General features: G+C 55.6%; 2 protein-coding genes across 2 annotated transcripts in view; one reads left to right on the plus strand and one right to left on the minus strand.

Annotated features, from left to right (window-relative positions):
- Positions 1-12,076: 12,076 nt before the first annotated feature.
- On the minus strand, positions 12,077-17,246 carry HYLS1 (HYLS1 centriolar and ciliogenesis associated). The gene is made up of 2 exons (XM_069735260.1): positions 17,206-17,246; positions 12,077-13,295 (listed from the first exon to the last, which is right to left on the minus strand). Exon 2 carries the CDS (start codon positions 13,273-13,275, stop codon positions 12,415-12,417), a length of 861 nt encoding a protein of 286 aa, XP_069591361.1. The 5' UTR covers positions 13,276-13,295; positions 17,206-17,246; the 3' UTR covers positions 12,077-12,414.
- A 51-nt stretch (positions 17,247-17,297) lies between these two features.
- The window catches only part of PUS3 (pseudouridine synthase 3), a 44,199-nt gene continuing 41,493 nt past the window's right edge, over positions 17,298-20,003 (plus strand). Inside the window, exon 1 of the mRNA XM_069735261.1 lies at positions 17,298-17,388. The gene's annotated coding sequence lies outside the window, so the exon portion shown is untranslated. The remainder of the gene's footprint in view (positions 17,389-20,003) is intronic.

The following is a 20,003-nucleotide window of genomic DNA, read 5'->3' on the forward strand; positions in this document are numbered from 1 at the left end:
CACCTTTCTTGACCACTTCACTTCCTCTCTGTTGACATCCCCACTATCATCATGGGTGACTTAAACATTCCCACTGACACTTCCACCTCAGCTGCCTCTAAACTTTTATCGCTCACTGTCTCATTTGGCCTCACTCAATGGTCTTCCGCGGCCACCCACAAAGATGGCCACATGCTGGATTTTATCTTTACCCGCCTCTGTTCCCTTACTAATCTCACTAACTCACCCCTCCCCCTGTCTGACCACAACCTACTGACATTCTCTTCCCTCTCCTAGTGTGCAACCCCCACTCCACAAACTCACCCTCACAGAAATATCAGACACCTCAATTTACAATCACTCTCTGAGTCCCTTCTCCCTCTTACAAACATAGCTTCCCTTCATGACACAAATGCTGCTGCCACTTTTTAGAACACCAAAATAACAGCAACACTTGATTCGGCTGCCCCCCTCACGCATAGCAAAACTTATACAATCAACAGACAGCCCTGGCTAACCAGCCTGACCAAAGAACTGAGACGGGCTTCCAGGGTCGCTGAGCGGATATGGAAGAGATCTTGTTCTGCGAGCACTTCAAGCAGTCCCTCGCGAGCTTCAAGTCCGCGCTTACTGCCACAAAACAAACTTCTCATCTCACATATCCTCCCTGTCTCACAACCCTAAACAGCTTTTCAACACTTTCAATTATCTACTCCGTCCCCCAGGACCTCCTCCCTCCCTCTCATTTCTGCTGAAGACTTCGCCTCTTTCTTTAAACAGAAGATCGATACGATCAGAGAAAGCTTTGGCCCGCAGCGCCCAATGCCCCTCTTAGCTGCTCAACCCTGCTCCTCCAAAACCAGCTTCTCCACCATGACAAAAGATGAGCTCTCCACTTTCCTGTCTAGATCACATCTCACCACTTACACGCTTGATCCGCTCTCATCCCTAACCTCACCAGTCTTCATTCCAACCCTAAGGGTATGTGCACACGCGGATTTTGCTGCGGATCCGCAGCAGCTTTCCATGCATTTACAGTACTATTATTTATTATTATAGCGCCATTTATTCCATGGCGCTTTACATGTTAGGGGTATACATAATAAAAACAGGTACAATAATCTTGAACAATACAAGTAATAACTGGTCCAGGAGGGGAGAGGACCCTGCCCGCGAGGGCTCAATCTACAAGGGATGGGTGAGGATACAGTAGGTGAGGGTAGAGCTGGTCATGCAGCGGTTTGGTCGATCGGTGATTACTGCAGGTTCTAGGCAGTACAATGTAAACCTATGGAGAACAAAATCTGCAGTGCACATGCTGCGGAATAAACCACGCGGAAATGCGTTGTTTATTCCGCAGCATGTCAGTTCTTTTTGCGGATTCCTTAGTGGTTTACACCTGCTCCATAATAGGAATCCGCAGGTGTAAAACCGCAGGCGAAATCTGCACAAAAACCACATTAAATCCGCAGTGCGGTTTACCTGCGGATTTACAAAAACAGGTGCAGAAAAATCCACAGAGGTTCCATCTACATGTGCACATATCCTAACACCTCTTCAACCTCTCGCTCACAACTGGTGTCTTCCCCTCATCCTTCAAACATGCCAGATTCACACCCATCCTCAAAAAGCCCTCCCTCGACCCATCCTCTGTGTCCAGCTATCGCCCGATATCTCTTCTCCCCTATGCCTCAAAACTACTGGAACAGCATGTCCATCTTGAACTGTCCTCCCACCTCTCTTCTTGCTCCCTCTTTGACCGGTTTCAATCTGGATTCCGACCCCATGTGTGTACTTGCGATTACCCCCTCCTTTCTCTTCATTTTTCTATCCTTTTATTTGACAACTAGATGGTGGCCCGATTCTAACGCATCGGGTATTCTAGAATATGCATGTCCATGTAGTATATTGCCCAGCCACGTAGTATATTGCCCAGCCACGTAGTATATTGCCCAGCCACGTAGTACATTGCCCAGCCACGTAGTACATTGCCCAGCCACGTAGTACATTGCCCAGCCACGTAGTACATTGCCCAGCCACGTAGTACATTGCCCAGCCACGTAGTACATTGCCCAGCCACGCAGTACATTGCCCAGCCACGCAGTACATTGCCCAGCCACGCAGTATATTGCCCAGCCACGTAGTATATTGCCCAGTCACTTAGTATATGCAGTCACATAGTATATTGCCCAGCCACGTAGTATATTGCCCAGCCAGGTATGTCACAGGTTAAAAAATGTAGTCATGTCGCCTGTGTGCAGTGCACTCGGCAGCTTCCAGTCCCAGGGTTGGTAGCGCAGGACCCATGATGACGTCGCGGTCACATGACCGTGACGTCATGGCAGGTGCTTGTCGCATACCATCCTTGCCACCGGAACCTGCCGCTTGCATGGAGCGGTCACCGGAGCATCGCGAAGAGCGGAAAAGGCGCCGGAATGTGAGTATATGATGATTTTTTATTATGTGTAACATTAGATGTTTTACTACTGATGCTGCATAGGCAGCATCAATAGTAAAAAAGTTGGTCACACAGGGTTAATAGCAGCGTTAATGGAGTGCGTTACACCGCGGTCCATTAGCGCTGCCATTAACCCTGTGTGAGCGCTGACTGGAGGGGAGTACGGAGCGGGCACTGACTGCGGGGAGGAAGGAGTGGCCATGTTGCCGCCAGACTGCGCCCGTCGCTGATTGGTCGTGGCAAAACGCCCACTACCATTGCCACGACCAATCAGCAACTTGGATTCCGTGACAGACAGAGGCCGCAACCAATGAATATCTGTGACAAACAGAAAGACGGAAGTGGCCGCAAAAGAAGCCTGGTACACCCAGCAGACGGACACTCTTGTTGGAGTATGCACGTACCAAGGCCTGGAACCCCCATGGCAAAACTAAGACTCAATTAGTCAAGGAACTGGTGCAATTTGAAGCGGACGCAGAAGCCAGCACAAGCGAAAATAGTGCAGCAGCAGAGTTCCAACCACTGAATGCCGACCCTACTTGCAACCAGGGCGTATTGGACCCCAACCTGCAGGCAGCCTTAGAACAACTCCCCGCCGACGACTGTCAAGCACGTCTGCAGCTGATCCAGCAATAGCATGATAGCCGAGTGGCAAGCGGAACGGTACCACCAGCTGGAGTTAGCCCGACTCCAGGGGCCAAGGTCGTCCCAGTCCAGTGGTGATCCCAACAGCGCTCAGACACCTAAATCCCGGCCAGAGCACTTTCCTGTGATGCAAGAGGACGGGGATTTGGACACTTTTCTGCGGGCATTTGAGAAAGCCTGAAGACAGTACCGGCTGCCTGGGGACCAAGGGGCAAGATACCGGAACCCAGGGCTAAGAAGCAAAGCTCTGGAGGCATTTGCTGCTCTCAATCAATATCAAGATGGTGACTATGAGGCCATCAAGCAGGTCCCGATAACCAAGTACCAGCTGACACCTGAGGTTTACCGTAGAAAGATCCGGAACCTGCAACGTGGCCCACACGACAGCTACGGCGATGTGCTGCATGGACTGAGGACCCACTTTAACCAGTGGATCCAAGGACTGTCAGTGACCACCTTTGAGCAGCTGGGAGACCTGATGATCAAAGACCAATTTCTAAATCTGTGTCCAGCTGAGGTGCGACAGTTCATGATGGGACAGAAGGCCCAAAGATGTGACGAAAGCAGTGAAGATTGCCGATGCCTATGAGGCCAACCGTAAATCGGAAGTGCAGAACCCAGTCACCGCCTGATGGAGCGGGGGTAAGCCTGCAACCAATGCCAGTACCCCTGCCAGCCAACCCACCAGAGGTCCTGTCCCTGTTGCCTACAGCACCAGACCTACCACCGAACCTTGCAAGTGTTTTTTCTGCAAACGAACTGGTCATATCAGCGCCAACTATCCGGAGAAGCAGAAGAATCCCCCAGCCAAGGCCCCAGAGCCTAATGCAGTTCTTTTGGTGGGTGGTGTGGTTGGGAGGGTGTGTGACAACGTGCAGCACGTCACCGTGGGGGGCCATGTCACTACAGGCCTCAAGGACACGAGGGCTGAACGAACCCTCATCCGACCCAAACTGGAGGCCCCTGAAGAGATTATTCTTGGGAAAACCCCGATTCACCGGGATTGGGGGCATCAGCTGTCCCCTGCCAATGGCATGGGAAGTGGGGCTGTCCAATAACTCGCCCACTGTTTTATTGGGGACTGATTTGGGGAGGATAGTTGCATACTATGTCCCTGACTCCCCCTCCCCCCGATCGAATGCTGATCATAGCGATGGAAAATTGCATGTGTTACCTGATAATGCTTTACCGGTTAAAGATGTACCTGATAATCATTTTTTCTGAAAATGCGGAGGGTAATACTGATGATGAAAATATGCATATTTTACCTGCTAATCATTTATTTCCTAAAAATGATGTGTTAACAGGTGCAGGAGTGTTCAGCCACGTCACTCTGCGTGGTGGGTTGGCTGAGGAACCCCTATCAGGGGCAAGCATCGGTGCTCAGGGAAATGGGGAGATGCATGAGAACCGTGAGGAAGGAGATGCCGTGCAACTGACCAGTGCCACCGAGGAAGGTAACTGCCCCTAAGTAGCACTGCTCCTGGAGTGTGGGGGGTGGATGGGGAGGTAGATCCCATAGCAGCGTCGGCTGATGGGTCTGTAGAAACCCGCGGGGAGACAGCCTACGTAGCTGCTGTCACCCGCAGTCAGAGTGCCCGGAATGCAGATAACTGTCTGCCTTCTGGACCCTCCTCAGTCATCATTGTGACTGAACCAGATATGGACCTGGAGCAGTTCCCAGAGGGTACCCGTGGGGAAGGGACTCTGACGTCACTTCTGGCTTCCCCTAGCCAGGAGTTTCAGGCCGTTCTGCACTCAGATGCGAGCCTAGAGAGAGTTTGAGACAACTTGCCGAGACGCCCACCTCCGTGACTGGTGAGAGAGTGTTCTGGAACGAGGGAGGTTGTACCGGGAGACAGTACCTGGAAAATCCCAAAAGGAGTGGTTGAGGGAAAGACAGCTGGTCATCCTGTACCAATTCCGGGGTGAGTTATTATGGATTGCCCATGAGATCCCGCTCCCTGGACACTTGGGTATCAGCAAAACTAAAGGTACTGTCACACTAGACGATATCGCTAGCGATCCGTGACGTTGCAGCGTCCTCGCTAGCGATATCGTCCAGTGTGACAGGCAGCAGCGATCAGGCCCCTGCTGGGAGATCGCTGGTCGGGGAAGAAAGTCCAGAACTTTATTTCGTCGCTGGACTCCCCGTAGACATCGCTGAATCGGCGTGTGTGACACCGATTCAGCGATGTCTTTGCTGGTAACCAGGGTAAACATCGGGTAACTAAGCGCAGGGCCGCGCTTAGTAACCCGATGTTTACCCTGGTTACCATCCTAAAAGTAAAAAAACAAACACTACATACTTACCTACAGCCGTCTGTCCTCCAGCGCTGTGCTCTGCTCTCCTCCTGCTCTGGCTGTGAGCGTCGGTCAGCCGGAAAGCAGAGCGGTGACGTCACCGCTCTGCTTTCTGGCTGCCCGGCGCTCACAGCCAGACCAGAGAAGCAGAGCGCCGAGGACAGACAGCGGTAGGTAAGTATGTAGCGTTTGTTTTTTTACTTTTTAGGATGGTAACCAGGGTAAACATCGGGTTACTAAGCGCGGCCCTGCGCTTAGTTACCCGATGTTTACCCTGGTTACCGGGGACCTCGGGATCGTTGGTCGCTGGAGAGCTGTCTGTGTGACAGCTCTCCAGCGACCAAACAGCGACGCTGCAGCGATCCGGATCGTTGTCGGTATCGCTGCAGCGTCGCTATGTGTGACGGTACCTTAAGGCCCGGCTGTCTCAACACTTCTATTGGCCCAAGATGGGGACAGATGTGTCAAACTACTGCCGCTCCTGTATCACCTGTCAAAGAGTGGAGAAGGCAGGGCCTGCTCTTAAGGCTCCCCCGATTCCTTTACCAGTAATAGAGGAGCCTTTCCAGAGGATCACGGTGGACATTGTGGGCTCACTGGCCGTCCCCAGCAGCTCTGGAAAGCAATACATCCTTACTGTGGTAGACTACGCTACCCGGTACCCAGAGGCAGTGGCTCTGTCCTGAACTAGGGCAGATAAGGTGGTGTATGCACTGTTGGCTATCTTTTCACGGGTAGGATTTCCCAGGGAGATGCTTAACGATTGAGGGACCCAATTCATGTCTCGCCTAATGGAGGCTCTCTGTAAGAAAATGCAGGTGAAGTTTCTGGTATCTAGTGCGCATCATCCACAGACCAATGGCTTGTGAGTGCTTCAATGGTACCCTCAAACAGATGTTGGTTGAGACCCAAGGGCGTGACTGGGAGCGGTACCTCCCACACCTGCTATTCGCTTACCGAGAGGTTCCGCAGGCCTCGACGGGGTTCTCCCCCTTCGAGCTTCTGTACGGCAGGAGAGTCCGGGGACCCCTTGGGTTGGTAAGGGACTCCTGGGAAGAGGAGCTGAATAGTGTTGAGCGAGTATACTCGTTGCTCTGGTTTTCTCGAGCACGCTTGGGTGGTCTCCGAGTATTTATGACTGCTTGGAGATTTAGTTTTCCTTGCCACAGCTGGATGATTTGCAGCAACTAGACAGCTTGATTACATGTGGAGATTCCCTAGCAACCAGGCAACCCCACCACATACTCAGGCTGGCTAGCAGCCATAAATCATTCAACTGCGGCAAGGCAAATGAAATCTCCGAGCAGTCATTTATACTCGGAGACCACCCGAGCGTGCTCGGGAAAACCAGAGCAACGAGTATACTCGCTCATCACTAGAGCCGAACCCTTCTGAAGTGTCCACAGTGGAGTATGTCATGCGCTTCCGTGACAAAATACAGACCTTGATGCAGTTTGTGCATGACAACATGACGCAGGCTCAGGCTAACCAGAAGCACTGGTACAACCAGAACGCCCGGGAGCAGACCTACCATGTGGGTCAAAAGGTGTGGGTGCTAGTCCGCATCAAAGGATAAGCTTCAGGCAGCCCGGGAAGGTCCGTACGTCGTCCAACAGCTCAACCTGGTCACCTACGTGGTCACGCTTGACCACACTCGTGGTAGAAAGGCCTTTCACGTCAACATGATGAAGGCTCATCACGAACGTGATCCTCACGTCCTACTGGTCTGCAGCATGCCCGAAGACAGGGAATGAAGACCCAAGGCCGGTGGGTCTATCGAAGATTTTGAAGTGCCTTGTTAACCGAACCCCAGCGGTCGCAGTTGCAGACCACGCTGGAACCCTTCCGGGCCGTGTTCTCCAACCGACCTGGAAGGACTAGGTTAGCGGTCCACGAGGTCGACATCGGGAATCATGCCCCACTACGGCGAACACCCTATCAGATCCCCGACGAGGTGCAGCAGGTTATGCGCCAGGAGATCAATGAGATATTACAGCTGGGGGTAATTAAACGGTCAAAGAGCGCGTGAGCCTCACCTGTAGTTCCCGTGCCAAAGGAGGATCGGACCACCTGATCTTGCGTGGACTACAGGGGGGCTCAACGCCATCACAGCCTCTGACATGCACCCAACGCCGCACATCGAGGAGCTGCTTGAGCGGTTAGCTGGCACAAAATATCTGAACATAATGGATATGGGTCGAGGATACTGGTAGATTCCCCTGAGCCCGGAAGCGCAGGAGAAGTCTGCTTTTATCACACCCTTCGGACTGTACGAGTCCACGGTCATGCCCTTCGGCATGAAGAATGCTCCTGCCACTTTCCAGCAGATGGTCAACCACCTGCTTCAGGGACTGGAGAAGTACGCGGTAGCGTACCTGGATGACATTGCCATCTTCAGCTCCTCCTGGGATGAACACCTGCAGCATCTTCAGGAGGTGCTCAGGCGAATTCACCAAGCTGGTCTGACCATCAAGCCGGGAAAGTGCCAGATGGGCATGAGAGGTCCACTACCTGGGGCACCGGGTAGGTGGGAAGTCCAGAAAGCCAAAACCTGGGAAAGTGGACCTCCCCCAGGACCAAGAAACAGGTGATGTCCTTCCTGGGCACTGCAGGGTACTATGGGCGCTTCGTACAGAACTATAGTAGCTTGGCAAAACCCTTGACGCACCTCACGAAGAAGCTATCCCACTAGTCGACTAGACCAACAGCTGTGAGGGCGCCTCCAGGTGTTGAAAACAGCCCTGTGCAACGCTTCTGTGTTGAAAGCAATCAACAGCAGTCGACCGTTCTTAGTGCAAACCGACGTCAGCGAGTTTTGCCTCGGTGCTGTGCTCAGCCAGGTCGACTCTGAGAACCACGAGTACCCAGTGTTGTACATGAGCCGGAAGCTTCTGCCGTGGGAAGTGGCCTATTCCACTGAGAATGAATGCCTGGCCATAGTCTGGGGCCTGCAACGTTTGCAGCCCTGCCTGTACAGGCATACCTTCACTGTGGTGACGGACCACAACCCTCTGAGCTGGCTACAAGCCATGTGTGGAACCAACAGAAGGTTGCTACGCTGGAGCCTTGCCCTCCAGCAGTACAACTTTACCATCAAACACAAAACGAGCAGGGAGCATGGCAATGCAGATGGGTTATCCCCCCAGGGTGAACCTGCTGAGGTGCGCATGGAGGAGTACCGAGAGGTTCTGCCTCCATAGTGCAGTCCAAAAGGGGGAGGTGTCACGATAATGTAAAAATGGCATGTGAGTTTGGTTTCAGAAGGTTACATGGCTTTCCAGAGACACGCTGTGGGCCATTCCGACCCCCCTCTTCTCTCTCTGCCTGCTGCTTGGGTGTGAATCCTAAACCCATCCCTGAAGAATTTTTATGGTTCTATGCTGCAGGCAGAGCAGTCTCCCTAAAAGTACTCATTCCCCCTCCCACAATTACTAGTTGAAACTGGTGTAGCCACCATGAGATTCTTTGTTCCATTAAAGTGGCATAGTCTGTCACCGATCCGGGCTAGAGATATAAGAATGATATATTCCAGATGTCCATCGATAGATCTATCACTCATTGAAACCGCTAGCAGCTAAACTCAACGAGTGCAAAGCGTGGATTTCTCCTTAAGCGGTTCATGTTAGTACGCCGTGCTTACACTTATAAGAATCGCCCCAATGTGCACCTCGGGAACCTGGTGTATTTCATACACGAAGTTCATACAGTGAGATATGTGTAAAAATAGTTTTCATATTCCAAGGGGAGGTGTCAGCCTCTAAGTGATATCACCACAGGGGGACTGCCTGGGTTTGGGGCTAGGAATAACTTAGTAAGACAGCATTTTTGCAGTGTCTTGTCTGGGGTCTAGCTGCTCTACAGATGTGACATGCATCTTGATGTATCTCCTGAGCACATGGGCAAACTGTAGATTAAATGATCTGAACGACCTGTAAATGTTCTTTTCAATTTTAATCCCATTTTATTTGTAGTTTGTATTGTACACATGATTTTGTCTTTAAAATTTTTTGTTATACTTTGTAAACACCGCCTACTTTTTTTGGAGTAAAATATAAAATTACTAGCTTGTCTCCCCAGCTCTAAACAGATTGTCGCGGGTTGGCTCCACACATGTCAATACTTTGAAAATTGGAGATGGTGGCAGCATACTTTGTTCTGTGCGTTTGGGAGGCTTTGTAGAGACGGCGGTGTTGATAATTATTGTTCCCGCCTGAGTGGGAGTAGTTAAATCGCCCTCGCTGCAGCGTGCCCCATAGCCAGTACATAGCAGGCAGCCTTTCTGGCGACTAATTACCCTAGGTGCAGTACCTAATCTGACCTGAGGGCAAGGGGGCGCCAAAGATCTGCAAGTTCCAAACCGGAACTGGGAAGTGGGATATAGTGAAATCCCCTTCAGAAGGAACCAGGAGCAACCAAACAACCCCGGTTCCTGACAAATTGGTGTGAGTGGTGGACATGATAAAGGTATCATCCCCGTGAACCGTGACAGATTGGTGGGATCCCTTGGTGGCAGCACGGTGGGATTCCTGACAATGTTCAAATATATGTGGGGACAGTACAGAGATCTGTATAATGATCATTACACCTGGGCCACTGACAGGGACAAGGGGCATCATGTATGTCTAGAGAAGAGAATGTTCACTCCTAATCACAGACTGCGATTCTTCACTGTAAGAGCACAGACTATGGCACGGTCAGCCACACGATGTAATGGATGATTCAGTAGTACAGAGACCGGACGCCTTCCTTGATAATAGATTATGGTCACTTAATTTTGAGATGGACGTTGAAGCCAGAAACATGTCTGATCAGCATATGTGGAACGGGGAAGGAACTTTTCTTCTAATATGTTGCCATTTGTGTCTGCCTCTGCGGGGGGTGGCTTTCTCTGTATCAGTATGTTAGGATAGAGGATGAACTCTGTAGACTTATGTTTACTATCAATCTTAAAAACTAGGAAACCACGAGTACAGCAAGGAAAGTAGAGTGCGGGCGAGCGCAAGAGGGTGTGAGCGGACGCAGGGAGGGAGGAGGGCGCGGCCAGGGGCAGGCCGGAAGGAGGAGGGCGCGGCTGGGCAGGTGTGGCCGGGCTTGGTAGGAGGATGTCGCGCCTTGGTAGGAGAAGGGCGCGGCTTGGTAGGAGAAGGGCGCGGCTTGGTAGGAGGAGAAGTGCGCGACTTGGTAGGAGGAGAAGTGCGCGGCTTGGTAGGAGGAGAAGTGCGCGGCTTGGTAGGAGAAGTGCGCGGCTTGGTAGGAGGGCGCGGATTGGTAGGAGGAAGATTAGTATAATAAACTCAACGTCCTCTTTCAATGGGTTGTGCACGAATCACTCTCGTCCTGTGAAAGAAGTATCATGACAGCGGCTACGTAGAGCAACATGGACCCACTGGCCTGGTCTTGACAAAAGGAGACCCTCTTGGTGAATTTAACTTTGGATCTACCAATGTTCAGGTGTTCGAGGGTCCTCGGGATTTTAAGTTTCATGTGAAATATAAAATATATAAACTAATACCTCACAAAATTTTTTTATATTTTTTTGCACTTTTTTTCGGGGTGCAGTTGGGCCCATTTTTGTCTTGTAAACTGTGGTGTCTGTTCACATGGGGTGCATTTGGATAGCGCTGGGCAGGCCCGCCTGATCTAGAAGGGTGTCACTACTAGGCTTGCCTGGATGCTGTGCATCTCCATTGTGTGAACAGCGCCACATACAAGTCTTTTATGTGCAGCATTGTGCCAAGCAGCCACCCCCTCCATTAGTTAGGTAGGTTGAGAGTGGCTGCCTCATCGGTTATGCTGCACCTGTGTTGTCTCCATCTTAACCACATGGGTCCACTGCATCCTGATGGTGCATTTGTTTAGAGGCCTAGGCAGGTAAGAAGCTCTGCCTTGTTTTGCTGCTGTTTTTTTCTATTTTTTGGAGGATCTCTGAATCCTCTTCTTGTGCTCTTGATGTTTACAAGTTTCATGTGAAGGATTGAGTTAGAATCTTTATGGGTCTGCCAGGGGCGTAACTACCACGGTCGCAGCAGTCGCCATTGCGACCGGGCCCGGGGTAGTCAGGGGCCCCGGCAGATCAGATGCACGCTGACACCAGCAAAAAGTTAAAAACTGTTGCCGTGCAGGTGATTCGTCCCGCACGGCAACAGACAGACCTGCCCTCCACCTGACCTGCCGGGCGCACACATCAGATCAGCAGCCGACGCCTGATCTGAAAGAAAGAGCTGAAGATCCTGTGGTGACGTCATCACTATCATAGGTCTTTCACCATTTATCAGCTCCGCCTCCTGATCACATGACGATGATGTCACCACAGGTCCTTCAGCTCTCAGCAGCTCAGTCCTGGTTGTGTGCAGCTCGTGTTCTCTGGTATCAACCAGCAGCAGATTTCCGGTTCCTGCTGTTCTGGTGAGATATGGAGACGGGCAGAATGCGGAGACGGATGGGGCAGAAAGCGGAGACGGATGGGGCAGGAGCATGGGCAGGATGTGGATTTGGGTGGAGAATGTTTTGGTGGGGGGTGGGGGCATTTGAAAGTTTGCATCGGGGCCCATAACTTTGTAGTTATGCCACTGGGGTCTGCTATGACTCCTTGCCCTTTCAACGAAATCTGAATGCGGTGCAGGACACCCAAAAATTAAATATTTTACTTTTTTTTAAGGTTTTTGTGCATTTAGCATGACAATATTGTGATAAAATCTAAAAATTGTTGAATTTATTTTCTCATATAAAAACCATAGTTACGGACCAGTGATGAGTGCACGTACTGGGATGCAGAGTTATCTGAGCATGCTCAGGTGTTAGAGTATAGTGGGGGAGGGGGGGCGGCGAGTAATATGTTAAGAGTCCCCGCAGCTGCAACACGTGGAGATTCCCTAGCAGCAGCGAATCATGCAGCTGAGGGGCTCAAACATCCCTCAAGCATGCTCAGATATCACTGTTTCCCAGCACGCTCGCTCATCACTATTGCTGATACCGGAATAACGCTGTAACGTGCCGCCCTGGAGCACATCACACATGTCTGCAGTCCCCTAGGAGTAGTCTCCTCGTGGCATTTTCCCATGCACAAGGGCATGTCGGATGGCCCATCGTAGACCAAACCTCTTCTTCTCTGTGGGGATCACATACGAGTTGGGCAATGGCAGAGCTTGTGGGAGAGGCAAAGGTGGTGCTGACATCATCCTCTCGCGGACCCCCCAGCAGAGCTCCTTCCTACGCTTTTCTACAGACCCCTGTAGGGCATCCCAGCTTTGCTTGTATTCTTGGTAGCGTCCTACAGGATCTGAGCGCTGCCTGTACTGCTCAAGCAGGGAATATGGCGGGATACGGATGAAGGACTTCTTGGCTTGTGACTCGACACACGAGACTCTGGAATCTTCTAGCTCGGACTCCGCAGAAAGCATGGACTCGTCACACACCTGTGCCTGGCCGTCACTTCTCCTGCGTAGCACCTTGCGCGTTAGAGCTGGTGGCCTTGGTTTTCCGAGCACTTGAGCCCCTACTCTGACTGTGTGTTTCGTGTAGGAGTCTATGGCTCCCCTGTGTGCACACTCCTGACTAGAAGCTGGTGCTGTCCATGCTGTAAGCTTGTCCCATTCACTCACAGACGTTCCGCCATTCTCCTTCCCAACATCTGTGATGTCTTCAAAGGATCCCAAGGAATCTTCCAGTGCGGCTCGGTTGCGCATCAGGTACTCGAGGTCTTCTTTGAATTGTAGAAGCCTTTGCTGGGGAACAGACGTGAATCCCAAAAGAGAGAGCTCAGAGCGCAGCTCCTCCTCCGAGACAGTCAGTGGAGCGCTACGGAGGGAGCTGTCCGAGGAAAGCTCATGGAACCTGTGGGGGTTTGCGCTTCTGCTAGACAGAGACAGGTCGCTGCTCAACACTGACATCTTACACTGAAGAGATGACCCTAGAAAGCACAGGAGAATGGGAATCAAAGATGATCACTTGCCCCAAGGTTCACATACGCAATCATATTGTCAAAGAGGAGCCATCAAAAAAGGGGACAGCCACAGGGTGGAGATATCAGAGAGGGAACAGCTACAAGGAGGAGCTATGGGAGAGGGAGACAGCCACAGTGAGATGTTATCAGAGAAGACAGCCAGAGGGAGGAGCCAACGGAGGGGGAGACCGCCACAGAGAAGAGCTATCAGAGGAGAGGACAGCTACAGGGAGGAGCTAACGAAGAGGGGACAGCCATAAGAGAGAGCTATCAGAGGAGAGGACAGCTACAGGGAGGAGCTTTCAGAGGAGAGGACAGCTACAGGGAGGAGCTAACGAAGAGGGGACAGCCATAAGAGAGAGCTATCAGAGGAGAGGATAGCTACAGGGAGGAGCTTTCAGAGGAGAGGACAGCTACAGGGAGGAGCTATCGAGAGGATAGCTACAGGGAGGAGCTAAGGAAGAGGGGACAGCCATAAGAAAGAGCTATCAGAGGAGAGGACAGCCACAGGGAGGAGCCAACGGAGAGGGGACAGCCATAAGAGAGAGCTATCAGAGGAGAGGACAGCTACAGGGAGGAGCTAACGAAGAGGGGACAGCCATAAGAGAGAGCTATCAGAGGAGAGGACAGCTACAGGGAGGAGCTTTCAGAGGAGAGGACAGCTACAGGGAGGAGCTATCAGAGGAGAGGACATCTACAGGGAGGAGATAACGAAGAGGGGACAGCCATAAGAAAGAGCTATCAGAGGAGAGGACAGCCAGAGGGAGGAGCCAACGGAGGGGGAGACCGCCACAGAGAAGAGCTATCAGAGGAGAGGACATCTACAGGGAGGAGCTAACGAAGAGGGGACAGCCATAAGAAAGAGCTATCAGAGGAGAGGACAGCTACAGGGAGGAGCTTTCAGAGGAGAGGACAGCTACAGGGAAGAGCTATCGAGAGGATAGCTACAGGGAGGAGCTATCAGAGGAGAGGACAGCTACAAGGAGGAGCTATGGGAGAGGGAGACAGCCACAGTGAGACATTATCAGAGAAGACAGCCACAGGGAGGAGCTAACAGAGAGGGAGACCGCCACAGAGAGGAGCTATCAGAGAAGACAGCCACAGGGAGGAGCTAAAGAAGAGGGGACAGCCATAAGAAATATATCAGAGGAGAGGATAGCTACAGGGAGGAGCTAAGGAAGAGGGGACAGCTACAGGGAGGAGCTATCAGAGGAGAGGACAGCTACAAGGAGGAGCTATGGGAGAGGGAGACAGCCACAGTGAGATGTTATCAGAGAAGACAGCCACAGGGAGGAGCTAAAGAGGGGACCGCCATAAGAAATATATCAGAGGAGAGGATAGCTACAGGGAGGAGCTATCAGAAGAGAGAACAGCTACAGGGAGGAGCTATCAGAGGAGAGAACAGCTGCAGGGAGGAGCTATCAAAACAGAGAACAGCTGCAGGGAGGAGCTATCAGGACAGAGAACAGCTGCAGGGAGGAGCTATCAGGACAGAGAACAGCTGCAGGGAGGAGCTATCAGAAGAGAGGACAGCTACACGGAGGAGCTATCACTCCCCCCTCCCCGCATTTACTCCGGACCCTCCTCCCCGCATTCACTCTAGACCCCCCTCCCCCCGCATTCACTCCGGACCATCCTCCTCCTTCACTCCGGACCCCCCCCCTCCCCCCATTCACTCCGGACCCTCCCCCCATTCACTCCGGACCCTCCCCCCCCTCCCCCCATTCACTCCGGACCCCCCCCCCCTCCCCCCATTCACTCCGGACCCCCCCCCTCCCCCCATTCACTCCGGACCCCCCTCTCCCTCCCCCTCCCCCCATTCACTCCGGACCCCCCTCCCCCCGCATTCACTCCGGACCATCCTCCTCCTTCACTCCGGACCCCCCCCCATTCACTCCGGACCCCCCCCCCCCTCCCCCCATTCACTCCGGACCCCCCCCCCCCTCCCCCCATTCACTCCGGACCCCCCCCCCCCTCCCCCCATTCACTCCGGACCCCCCCCCCTCCCCCCATTCACTCCGGACCCCCCCCCTCCCCCCATTCACTCCGGACCCCCATTCACTCCGGACCCCCCCCCCCCTCCCCCTCCCCCTCCCCCCATTCACTCCGGACCCCCCCCTCCCCCCATTCACTCCGGACCCCCATTCACTCCGGACCCCCCCCCCCTCCCCCTCCCCCCATTCACTCCGGACCCCCCCCCCCCTCCCCCCATTCACTCCGGACCCCCCCCCCCTCCCCCCATTCACTCCGGACCCCCCCCCCCTCCCCCTCCCCCTCCCCCCATTCACTCCGGACCCCCCCCCCTCCCCCCATTCACTCCGGACCCCCCCCCCCTCCCCCCATTCACTCCGGACCCCCCCCCCCCCCTCCCCCCATTCACTCCGGACCCCCCCCCCCTCCCCCCATTCACTCCGGACCCCCCCCCCCCTCCCCCCATTCACTCCGGACCCCCCCCCTCCCCCCATTCACTCCGGACCCCCATTCACTCCGGACCCCCCCCCCCCTCCCCCTCCCCCTCCCCCCATTCACTCCGGACCCCCCCCTCCCCCCATTCACTCCGGACCCCCATTCACTCCGGACCCCCCCCCCCTCCCCCTCCCCCCATTCACTCCGGACCCCCCCCCCCCCTCCCCCCATTCACTCCGGACCCCCCCCCCCTCCCCCCATTCACTCCGGACCCCCCCCCCCTCCCCCTCCCCCTCCCCCCATTCACTCCGGACCCCCCCCCCTCCCCCCATTCACTCCGGACCCCCCCCCCCTCCCCCCATTCACTCCGGACCCCCCCCCCCCCCTCCCCCCATTCACTCCGGACCCCCCCCCCCTCCCCCCATTCACTCCGGACCCCCCCCTCCCCTCCCCTCCCCCCATTCACTCCGGACCCCCCTCTCCCTCCCCCTCCCCCCATTCACTCCGGACCCCCCTCTCCCTCCCCCTCCCCCCATTCACTCCGGACCCCCCTCTCCCTCCCCCTCCCCCTCCCCCCATTCACTCCGGACCCCCCTCTCCCTCCCCCTCCCCCTCCCCCCATTCACTCCGGACCCCCCTCTCCCTCCCCCTCCCCCCATTCACTCCCCCCCCCCCTCCCCCTCCCCCCCATTCACTCCGGACCCCCCCCCCCTCCCCCCATTCACTCCGGACCCCCCCCCCCTCCCCCCATTCACTCCGGACCCCCCCCCCCTCCCCCTCCCCCTCCCCCCATTCACTCCGGACCCCCCCCCCTCCCCCCATTCACTCCGGACCCCCCCCCCTCCCCCCATTCACTCCGGACCCCCCCCCCCCTCCCCCCATTCACTCCGGACCCCCCCCCCCTCCCCCCATTCACTCCGGACCCCCCCCCCCCCTCCCCCCATTCACTCCGGACCCCCCCCCCCCTCCCCCCATTCACTCCGGACCCCCCCCCCCCTCCCCCCATTCACTCCGGACCCCCCCCCCCCTCCCCCCATTCACTCCGGACCCCCCCCTCCCCTCCCCTCCCCCCATTCACTCCGGACCCCCCTCTCCCTCCCCCCCCCCCCCCCCCATTCACTCCGGACCCCCCTCTCCCTCCCCCTCCCCCTCCCCCTCCCCCCATTCACTCCGGACCCCCCTCTCCCTCCCCCTCCCCCCATTCACTCCGGACCCCCCCTCCCCCCATTCACTCCGGACCCCCCTCTCCCTCCCCCTCCCCCCATTCACTCCGGACCCCCCTCTCCCTCCCCCTCCCCCCATTCACTCCGGACCCCCCCTCCCCCCATTCACTCCGGACCCCCCCTCCCCCCATTCACTCCGGACCCCCCTCCCGGGATATTACACCGTAGTGCGGTATTTGCAGTATCACATTATAGCCGGTGACGCCTCCCGGCCGGTGCCCTCCGCTGCCCGGGCTGCTCTCTCTTACCGCGGCTCCTGCTGCTCCCGCTCCGCCTGTGGTAACGGCCGCCTGCTGACGTCACCGGGCAGCGTCCTTCAATAACTGCCGTCTCTAGGCAACCAGGTGACGTCATCAACAGGGGCCGGAAGATTTCGTGAGGAGAGAAGCACGTGCTCAGCAGAGTGTGACGTCAGCGGCGGCCGGAGCACGGTGAGTCATGTGATCAGTGTGTGTGCAGACCGGACACCCCGTATATACAGCGCAGAGAGGAGTCCGGACACCCCGTATATACAGCGCAGAGAGGAGACCGGACACCTCGTATATACAGCGCAGAGAGGAGACCGGACACCCCGTATATACAGCGCAGAGAGGAGACCGGACACCCCGTATATACAGCGCAGAGAGGAGACCGGACACCCCGTATATACAGCGCAGAGAGGAGACCGGACACCCCGTATATACAGCGCAGAGAGGAGACCGGACACCCCGTATATACAGCGCAGAGAGGAGTCCGGACACCCCGTATATACAGCGCAGAGAGGAGACCGGACACCCCGTATATACAGCGCAGGGAGGAGACCGGACACCCCGTATATACAGCGCAGAGAGGAGACCGGACACCCCGTATATACAGCGCAGGGAGGAGACCGGACACCCCGTATATACAGCGCAGAGAGGAGACCGGACACCCCGTATATACAGTGCAGAGAGGAGTCCGGACACCCCGTATATACAGCGCAGAGAGGAGTCCGGACACCCCGTATATACAGCGCAGGGAGGAGACCGGACACCCCGTATATACAGCGCAGAGAGGAGTCCGGACACCCCGTATATACAGCGCAGAGAGGAGTCCGGACACCCCGTATATACAGCGCAGGGAGGAGTCCGGACACCCCGTATATACAGCGCAGGGAGGAGACCGGACACCCCGTATATACAGCGCAGAGAGGAGTCCGGACACCCCGTATATACAGCGCAGGGAGGAGTCCGGACACCCCGTATATACAGCGCAGGGAGGAGACCGGACACCCCGTCTATACAGCGCAGAGAGGAGTCCGGACACCCCGTATATACAGCGCAGGGAGGAGTCCGGACACCCCGTATATACAGCGCAGAGAGGAGACCGGACACCCCGTATATACAGCGCAGAGAGGAGTCCGGACACCCCGTATATACAGCGCAGGGAGGAGTCCGGACACCCCGTATATACAGCGCAGGGAGGAGTCCGGACACCCCGTATATACAGCGCAGGGAGGAGTCCGGACACCCCGTATATACAGCGCAGGGAGGAGACCGGACACCCCGTATATACAGCGCAGAGAGGAGACCGGACACCCCGTATATACAGCGCAGGGAGGAGTCCGGACACCCCGTATATACAGCGCAGAGAGGAGACCGGACACCCCGTATATACAGCGCAGAGAGGAGACCGGACACCCCGTATATACAGCGCAGGGAGGAGTCCGGACACCCCGTATATACAGCGCAGAGAGGAGACCGGACACCCCGTATATACAGCGCAGAGAGGAGACCGGACACCCCGTATATACAGCGCAGGGAGGAGTCCGGACACCCCGTATATACAGCGCAGGGAGGAGACCGGACACCCCGTATATACAGCGCAGAGAGGAGTCCGGACACCCCGTATATACAGCGCAGGGAGGAGTCCGGACACCCCGTATATACAGCGCAGGGAGGAGACCGGACACCCCGTATATACAGCGCAGAGAGGAGTCCGGACACCCCGTATATACAGCGCAGAGAGGAGACCGGACACCCCGTATATACAGCGCAGAGAGGAGACCGGACACCCCGTATATACAGCGCAGAGAGGAGTCCGGACACCCCGTATATACAGCGCAGAGAGGAGACCGGACACCTCGTATATACAGCGCAGGGAGGAGACCGGACACCCCGTATATACAGCGCAGAGAGGAGACCGGACACCCCGTATATACAGCGCAGGGAGGAGACCGGACACCCCGTATATACAGCGCAGGGAGGAGTCCGGACACCCCGTATATACAGCGCAGGGAGGAGTCCGGACACCCCGTATATACAGCGCAGAGAGGAGACCGGACACCCCGTATATACAGCGCAGAGAGGAGACCGGACACCCCGTATATACAGCGCAGAGAGGAGACCGGACACCCCGTATATACAGCGCAGGGAGGAGACCGGACACCCCGTATATACAGCGCAGAGAGGAGTCCGGACACCCCGTATATACAGCGCAGAGAGGAGTCCGGACACCCCGTATATACAGCGCAGAGAGGAGTCCGGACACCCCGTATATACAGCGCAGAGAGGAGACCGGACACCCCGTATATACAGCGCAGGGAGGAGTCCGGACACCCCGTATATACAGCGCAGAGAGGAGTCCGGACACCCCGTATATACAGCGCAGAGAGGAGACCGGACACCCCGTATATACAGCGCAGGGAGGAGTCCGGACACCCCGTATATACAGCGCAGGGAGGAGACCGGACACCCCGTATATACAGCGCAGGGAGGAGACCGGACACCCCGTATATACAGCGCAGAGAGGAGTCCGGACACCCCGTATATACAGCGCAGGGAGGAGACCGGACACCCCGTATATACAGCGCAGAGAGGAGACCGGACACCCCGTATATACAGCGCAGAGAGGAGTCCGGACACCCCGTATATACAGCGCAGAGAGGAGACCGGACACCCCGTATATACAGCGCAGGGAGGAGTCCGGACACCCCGTATATACAGCGCAGAGAGGAGACCGGACACCCCGTATATACAGCGCAGGGAGGAGTCCGGACACCCCGTATATACAGCGCAGAGAGGAGACC

The sequence above is a fragment of the Ranitomeya imitator genome, chromosome 7 (assembly GCF_032444005.1).
Source record: "Ranitomeya imitator isolate aRanImi1 chromosome 7, aRanImi1.pri, whole genome shotgun sequence".
Classification (NCBI taxonomy): Eukaryota; Metazoa; Chordata; class Amphibia; order Anura; family Dendrobatidae; genus Ranitomeya; species Ranitomeya imitator.

Bases quoted from the DNA above. Each gene is read 5' to 3' on its own strand.
- HYLS1 (XM_069735260.1), bottom strand. From the start codon at position 13,275: ATGTCAGTGTTGAGCAGCGACCTGTCTCTGTCTAGCAGAAGCGCAAAC.